This window comes from Triticum urartu, chromosome 2, assembly GCF_003073215.2.
Source record: "Triticum urartu cultivar G1812 chromosome 2, Tu2.1, whole genome shotgun sequence".
NCBI lineage: Eukaryota > Viridiplantae > Streptophyta > Magnoliopsida > Poales > Poaceae > Triticum > Triticum urartu.
In genome coordinates, this window is record NC_053023.1 from 615,269,732 (window position 1) to 615,278,269 (window position 8,538).

Below are 8,538 nucleotides of genomic sequence, written 5' to 3' on the forward strand. Positions count from 1 at the left end.
GGTTTTCGGTGTGCATGTCTTTTTTTTAACACAATACAATCAAAGTCGCTCGTATACACGAGCACACGGTCATGAAGTTACCACAGACGTCTTGCAATGGACGAAAACGTCTCCTCCGACTAAATAAACATAGTTGAAAGTCTGAAATATATTCAGAAATAATACGAGCACCAATGTCAAATCTAGTACTTAAATCCTGATGGGCTCCACATGTTGATACCTTGATCCCAAATAGATATTACCTTGATCCCAAATTACTCGTATTAAATTTTAGATACGGATGTATCTACAAGACCGAGGGAGAAGTTGTTGTGTATTCGCTGCTTTTGCTGCGCTCAAAAAGACACTTGATTCTCTAATTGTGCATTCACAAGTGAAGTTCACATCATTAGTTCACACGCATAATTTTTGTTTGAAGATAAAACTCACATGGAGTTTGGAAGGTACATTGCCGCGTGCATATACCTACCCCTATGAATGCATATACGCACACTATATCCCTATAAGCACCTTCGAGAGACTGAGCCGGCATATCATCATGAGATTTACGAAGTTACCGTAGGCGCCTCGTCATTGATGGGAACGTCTCCTCCCACTAAAAGCGAATCGCCGAAAACTTTAAAATAAATCCAGAAATAATGCAAGCACCAGGACTTGAACCCTGGTAGGCTGGAGATACGGCTGTCCATCTAACGATCCAACCATAGGCTGGTTCGCTTTAATCTGGAGTCTTGGTCTAGTAGTATCTGTGTGACATAAATTTTTTATGGTAATACGTGTCTCATTTATACTCCCTCCGTTCTTAAGTATTTGTCTTTTCGGAGATTTCAAATAGACTACCATATACGGATGTATATAGACATATTTTAGAGTGTAGATTCACTCATTTTGCTCTGTATGTAGTTATTTGTTGAAATCTTTAAAAAAACAAATATTTAGAAATAGAGGTAGTATATCATAAGGATAAGAATCATAGTACAAGTCACGTACAAACTGACCTGGCAAAACTAAAAAGACAACATAATACTAGGCTTTGCACAAAGGAACATCATCCAAGAAGTAAAATTATAAACAAGACTGAAGAATCATTTAAGCTTGACATCAATGTCTGTCACCTGCCTTTGGCACCACCATACCAGTCATCAAAAGAAAGAAAGAGATGACAGATCACCTCCATACTCGAGCTCGACATAGTTCCATCACTGATATGTAGCTTTGCTGACATCCAAGGTGGTTCGCCAAGCGAAACCATTACCATTGAACGAATCCGACTCGGAAAACACCCTAGACGCGCTATCAAACTCTAGATCAGGCACCCCCACATGATTAAGACGTTCGATAAGAACACGATACCTGCCATCCATGAACCACGAACCCAACATACGATCCACTATCTTTCAGATACCGGCGATGCAGACCACAGTCTGCCTCCGCTCCTAGACTACCTCACAAGCTCCGCACCGGCGCTGGAGCAAATGCCGTCGCAACAGCGGAGCCCGAGGACACATGTCCAGGATGCCGTTGCCGCCACACCATCCTTGCTTGAACAGACTGATTTCCAAATCCATCCCCAACCATAGGATCGATCGCCTCGTCAGAGTAGGATTTAAAAAAACTTTATTCAGCACCACCATCATCGCCGCCGAAGCAAAGACGATGGACAGGCTAAAAACCTAAACTACGAGAGCCTAAAAACGATCCATACACGTGGATCCGACGACCCCCTAACCACCGACGACCGAAACCATCGACGGAGGGGAGCCGCCGAAGGCCGGCGGTGAAGGCGAGATCACCTTTGGAGGAAGAAAGAAAAGTGTTTGGATAAACTAGTCCGGAACGAACTATTAGCCAAATTTCCACGTGACACGATTACGTGTGCCTAATACGCATCCTGCCAATTATACACATTCTCCACCTAAATAAATATTTCTTTGAGGATCAGTAAATAATTATATATTATACACAACCCAATATGTTTGTAAGCCCGGAAGGCCCAATGTATGTCTCGTTCTCCTCGCCCAAACACCGAAATCGCTGGTTAAGGGCTAGCCCTTGCAAAGGTCACTCCTCACTAGAGCCTACAAGAAAAGCTCAAGGCTCGTGAGCTGTTTGAGATCAACACGTCTTTTAACTCGACTCGAGATGCATTTAAATAGAAATGAGTTGAGTATGAGCACTTTACGTAGCTCAATGGAGAAACGAGCTGATCTTGAGCCAAAGACAATATTGGCTCGCTCGATTTTAGCTCGAAATAACATGATTAAATAATCCTAATATATATTCAAAGGAAATTGGACAATTTATTACATTTATGTTGTATATGATTTTTTTATGTAGTATCAAATATGGAAACTTGATTAAGCATGGAGAAAATTTAGGTCCCGGCATGGTACATGGCCAGCCGTGTGTTAAATTAAATATCTTGTTTATTTTGGCTAAAGTTTGAGCAACACATTAATTTTCTTCTCTTGATACTAGTTCATCCATGAAGTCTTGCTATTAAATACTAGTCTTCAGTGGAGAGAGAATAGGTCAAACCATCTTATTTTTTATATTATAATTATTTTGATTGGAATAATATTTATAGTGGTTTCTTATGTTTTGTTATGACTTGTTGAAAAATTGTCTTGGATGATTAAAAAAATAGAGTATTTTACATTTGTGTCCCTAATTCAAACCCATTACTCAGATTTCTCCTTAATTTCGAAGCATGCTCAAATTTGCACCTCTGCCGTTAGGTGGCCTTACAGAAATGCCCTTCCGTGTAGTTTCTGTCCGATCAAAGTGCTTTGACCGTTTTCTGAGTGCTAGCTGAACATTTTTGCCCTTGTCTCACTTACACATGGGACCCACTTTTAAAAATAAAAGAAAAAAATTATTTCTCTCACACCTTTGTTTGTATCACCTACATGTGGGGCCCGCTCTAAAAAATAAATGGAAAAATTAAGTCAAAGTTAGACCAGTCAGCACGGGGCACATGTCATTATCTCTTAATAGGTTTAATTGTTTTATTAGTAGAAGGCCCACGAGTGAGTGGCACACTTAACAGTGTATATATGTTAGGCTATAGGTCTTAACCACGGCTACTAAACACCGGCGTGTGCGTGAAGGCCGGCGGCGATGTACGGTATGGAGCTGGATTGGCTAGGGGTTGCAGAGCAGCTGTGCGAGGTTCCCGGCAGGTAGCAGAAGTGGACTAAGGTGGACGGAGGGCGTGGGGTGGTCCGGACGACCGGTAGCAGTGAGCTCGAGAGGCGGCGACAGGCGGCGCTCGGCGCGAGAGGGTCAGAGGGCACGAGGGCTCAGCAAATAGAGGCCACTAGCATCCAATCGAGCTCTCACACATTTCCCCTCAGCCAATTTGGTGCTTCTCCCTCCCCTTCCTCATCTCCGGTGATGAGCGCCGCTGGCCTTCCGAGGTTGATGTCATCGCTTCCGGCACACCCTCTCCAAATCCTGGCACTGAGAGCCCCTCCTCGAGCTCCCTCTTCCTTCGCGCTCGTCAATTTTGTGCTTAGGAGGTCCTCGGTGAGCTCCCGTGACAACCATCGCCGTCCGCCGCTTGACTCTGCCGGGAACTGGATCTGGTGGCCGCCTGTGTGCCCAACTAGCGCGAATCAAGCGCAAGGGAGCGATGGTGAGCGCAGAGCTGCCATGCCGGCGAGCCTGCTACGGGCAACCGACGCATGCTGCCGTCGATTCTGTGCACGCTGGAGGCGAGAGAGACAGAGGAGGGAGAGAGAATAGACTTTTCATTTTATTTTTTTGGTTGGCCCACATGTAAGTGATACAAACAGAGGGGTGAGAGAAATAGTCTTTTCCTTTTATTTTTTCAAGTGGGTCCGACGTGTATGTAACACATAGAGACAGGGGCATAATGTCCAGCTAACGCTCTGAAAACAGTCAACGGCCTTTGAACCGGACGAAAACAGTTCGGAAGGGCATTTTTGCAAGGCCACCTAACAACATAGTGGTAAATTTAAGCATCCTTTAAAATTAGGAGCAAATCTGAGTAGTGGGTCGAGTTAGGGACACAAATGTTAAATACCCTAAAATAATAATATTATTTAGCTCGAGATCAATTTAAGATAAGTACAAGCTGAGCACCAATCATTTTCTACCGCTCTATCTTGAGCTTCCCTCAGTTGAGCTCGCTTGGATTGTAGCATAAGTTGAGTTGAGCCCACTCCAATTCGCTCGTACTCGACATGTTTGCAGCCCCCTACTCCTCACCTTCCAGGCATTGACAAGCGGCACAATGCATGCGCGCCACTTGTTGCAACTGGATAGTTTTCTCTTTTTTTTTGTAAATTTGTTTATCAAAAATATTTTATCTCTTGAACAGTGCGTCTAAATACCGAACCATTGGATTTCTCGTGTCGAAGATCTAGATTTCATGTTAATATGTTTCGATGAACTTTTTATTTTTCATTACAAAATCAGAAACAAAAAAAATGGTTCGTGCAAAAAATGAATACCAAATAAATGATTTTTTTCTGAAAGCATGGTTGTGATTTTTCACTTTTTTAAAACCACTGGTTGTGTTTTTTCCTTTTTTTTCAGAGAAGCACATGTTGTGCTTTTCCCTTTTTGAGTGTGCTTCTCGCGAAAGCAAATCTTCTCTTTCACGAGAAACAAAAAATGTGCTTCTCAAGAAAGCAATTTTTTCTTCCGAATTCTGCTTCTCGCGGAAGCAATCCTTCTCATGAAAGCACATTTTTTTCTATGCTTCTTGTGGGACATTTTTTTTTCAACAAGCACAATTGTTCTTTCCACGGAAGCAAATCTATGCCTCCACACCAAGTATACCTGCGCTTCTCGAGCTCAGTTTTTTTCCAAGAAACACAGTTGTGCTTTGCAAAACAAAAAATCTTCAAATCCTAGGGAAAGCCAAAAAGCCAAAAAATCTTGGAAAAACCCATCTAAAACCAGAAAAATGCCTGCAGAAAAATAAAAAACATAAATTCAAAGAAAACGCCCAGCATGCGACATGTTACGGCGGCTGGACACATCACTTGACGCGCACCCAGGCCAAAAAACAACTGACCCTTACGGGAAACCCCCAAATGTGTAACCGTTTGGTTAGTTGCTCTCCCTAAGGCAGCCCTGGAAGCAATTTGCTTTTCGGCCAGCAGCGCGGGGCACTCCTATATATCACTTTCAGCGATCTGGAGCATAGCATCGCCTCAAGCTAGCGTACGATGGGCCAATCCAAGTAGTGTTAGGTTCGTTATTTCTTTTCTTATCCTTTTTTATTTCTGTTTACATTTCAATTTTTTATGAAACTATAATATATGTTTAAAGAATTAATTTATTTAAACACAAAATGTATAAAATGGTGTTTGCATAACTTTTAAAAATGTTGATAGCATTAAAAAAATGTACGTGTCATTTTTTAAATATTCACGCATTGTTGGGAACTCTTTATACAATGTAAAAAGTATGTTCGCATAGTTTAAAAATAATGTTTTGTGTCATTAAAAACTGACATTTAAAAAAAATAATGCATTCAAAAATATGTTTGTGATAGTTTGGAAAAATGTTTATACAATGTAAAAACAATATTCGTGTTGTTGAAAAAAAATCGTGTCATTAAAAAATATCTACATGTATTTGAAAAATATTTAACACATATTCAAGAAAAATGTTCCAAACATGTGCTTAAAAAATGTGCTTAAAAATGTACATTATGTATTTGAGAAATTTCAATGTGTATCAAATAAATGTTCCACACGTGTATGAAAAATGGGGCAATGTGTACTGGAAAAACTACATGTGTTGAAAAAAATAAGAAGGAAAAGAAATTTTAAAATGAACTAAAAAAACAGAGAAACTAGTGATAAACACAGAAAAAACAACGAAACAAACCAAAGAAAGAAAGTGAAACCGTACGACTGTGCTGGCCCACTAAGGAGACTCCTTGAGGCGATGCTTTGTAACAGGTCGCAGTAGGCGACGTATGGCTCTGGCAGGCAGCTAGGCTAAAAAGAGCTCTGGCGAGCAGCGAGTGGCGAAAATAACCCTTATCCACACTAGTCACACGGAGGCACAGCGACCTTCGTGTGGCTCCCGCGCACACAGCAGCGGCAAATACACAGCCAGCCATCGCGAACCAGAAGATCACTACCCAGCCAAGCAAAAAACGGAGGCCACCAGAGCATGGCGACCGCGGCGGCCTCGTCGTTCCTCTCCCCGGCGGCAAAGTTCGCGCTCCAGAGCCGGTGCCCAGGCGCCAAAACTGCGCCACGTAGCGTCCGGTTCCCCCCGGTGCGAGCCCAGCAGGAGGTGAAAGAGGAGGAGCCCGCGGCGACCGTGCCCCCGCTGCAGGAGGAGCAGGCGACGGCGGCGGCGGCGGCGAAGGGCCCCGCGCAGTCGCTCCCGCGGCAGCCGCGGGCGGAGAGCAAGAACATGGGGCGGGAGTACGGCAGCCAGTGGCTGAGCTGCACGACGCGGCACGTGCGCATCTACGCCGCGTACATCGACCCGGAGACCAACGCGTTCGACCAGACGCAGACGGACAAGCTCACGCTCATGCTCGACCCCACCGAGGAGTTCGTCTGGACCGACGAGACATGCCAGATGGTCTACAACGAGTTCCAGAACCTCGTCGACCACTACGAGGTAAACTGGCCATCCCATTCGTGCACACTGCTCGTCTGCTCCCCTGAGAAATCATACTCCCTCCATTCCTAAATGTAATGCGCATAGATAACAGCTCACATACCAATGCATGTGTTGGCGATAAGTTTTGGACGAGAAAGCCCTAATCATTCTGTTCGAGGTTTCATGCCAGTAGAATAGAAAATTAGAGAGAAACTACGGCACCCTCCAGTCATCTGGGTCTGTCCCATCTGATGTATACCAAAACAAATAAACAAGGGAGGGAGGCTCTGCGTTTGATGGGTTGGTGGAGGGCTAATTTCGTCCATAATTGGATTGAGCTCAAATTACGCACTACAATAAGAAATTTCCCTAGAAAACTAATACGCATTATATTTAGGAATGAAGGGAGTAGTGAGTACTAGCCACGTGGCAAAACCGAACGTTTTCATGTCCATCTGATTCTGCTACATTTACCAAAAATTTAGAAACCAGCTTCATACAGCAGAATTCTCTAGCATCGTAGCGAGAAGTGCTGGCTATGCATAGTCATGCCGCGTTGATGGGAGTGTCGGGCTGACCTGGGTACAATTCTGCTGCTGTTACACTGCAGGGAGCTCCACTGTCAGAGTACACGCTTCGTCTCATCGGCTCAGATCTTGAGCACTACATCCGCAAGCTGCTCTATGACGGGGAGATCAAGTACAACATGAGGTCCAGAGTGCTCAACTTCAGCATGGGCAAACCCCGCGTCAAATTCAACAGCAGCCAGATACCAGATGTAAAATAGATGTATACAACTCGGCGAGCTGACGAGTTGTACACACTCGCTCTTCCATAAGAGAGTAGCATTTACAAGACCATTCCAACACATATATACAAAACAATGCATTGCCGTACTCTCTGGTCTCTTTGTGAGCTTACTAGAGAACACCGTATAAAAATCAAGGCTTATATAAGTGTGTTCTTTCAAGAATGCTCTGTACGACAACTTCTTTGCTACATAGTCAATAGAAAGAAATTAAGGCATTCTTGTCATCCTGCCTTACAGTTCTCTTATAGTTCTGAATGTTTTGCATCTTCGCCTAGAGAGGGTTATAGGTTACTCTCTTATATTAACCGACGGCTTGTTCTTCCCAGGTCCTAATTCACAATATCTTCGATAAAATGGTTGGGTTAGTACTATGGTGTAACACATATGTCTCATACTCATCTCCTCGATGCAGTATCTATCACATTTCGTGATAGTTTCTTTATAAAGGGACCTGCCAGGTTTTTAGCTATTTAAACATATGTAACAATTATTGTTACAGAGTTGCTCAATTTTCCGACAAACCTCAAACTGAAGAAATATGCCCTAAAGGCAATAATAAAGTTGTTATTTATATTTCCTTATATCATGATAAATGTTTTTTATTCATGCTAGAATTGTATTAACCAGAAACTTAGTACATGTGTGAATACATAGACAAACTGGATGTCACTAGTATGTCTCTACTTGATTAGCTTGTTAATCAAAGATGGTTAAGTTTCCTAACCATAGACATGAGTTGTCATTTGATTAACGGGGTCACATCATTAGATAATGATGTGATTGACTTGACCCATCCGTTAGCTTAGCACTATGATCGTTTAGTTTATTGCTATTGCTTTCTTCATGACTTATACATGTTCCTATGACTATGAGATTATGCAACTCCCGAATACCGGAGGAGCACCTAGTGTGCTATCAAACGTCACAACGTAACTGGGTGACTATAAAGATGCTCTACAGGTGTCTCCGATGGTGTTTGTTGAGTTGGCATAGATCAAGATTAGGATTTGTCACTCCGATTGTCGGAGAGGTATCTCTGGGCCCTCTCGGTAATGCACATCACTATAAGCCTTGCAAGCAATGTAACTAATGAGTTAGTTGCGGGATGTTGGATTACGGAACGA

The 8,538-nt window shown here is 43.0% G+C and overlaps 1 protein-coding gene across 1 annotated transcript; it reads left to right on the forward strand.

Moving 5' to 3' along the window:
• Positions 1-6,069: 6,069 nt before the first annotated feature.
• On the forward strand, positions 6,070-7,638 carry LOC125539204 (NAD(P)H-quinone oxidoreductase subunit M, chloroplastic-like). Its single transcript, XM_048702575.1, has 2 exons — positions 6,070-6,621; positions 7,214-7,638. The coding sequence occupies exons 1-2, from the start codon at positions 6,160-6,162 to the stop codon at positions 7,388-7,390; spliced, it is 639 nt and encodes a 212-aa protein (XP_048558532.1). The 5' UTR covers positions 6,070-6,159; the 3' UTR covers positions 7,391-7,638.
• Positions 7,639-8,538: the final 900 nt, after the last annotated feature.

Excerpts from the sequence above, each read along its gene's own strand:
- LOC125539204 (XM_048702575.1), top strand. The coding sequence starts at position 6,160 with ATGGCGACCGCGGCGGCCTCGTCGTTCCTCTCCCCGGCGGCAAAGTTC. Across the intron at positions 6,622-7,213 it reads ACCTCGTCGACCACTACGAG|GGAGCTCCACTGTCAGAGTA; the intron begins GTAAACTGGCCA and ends GTTACACTGCAG.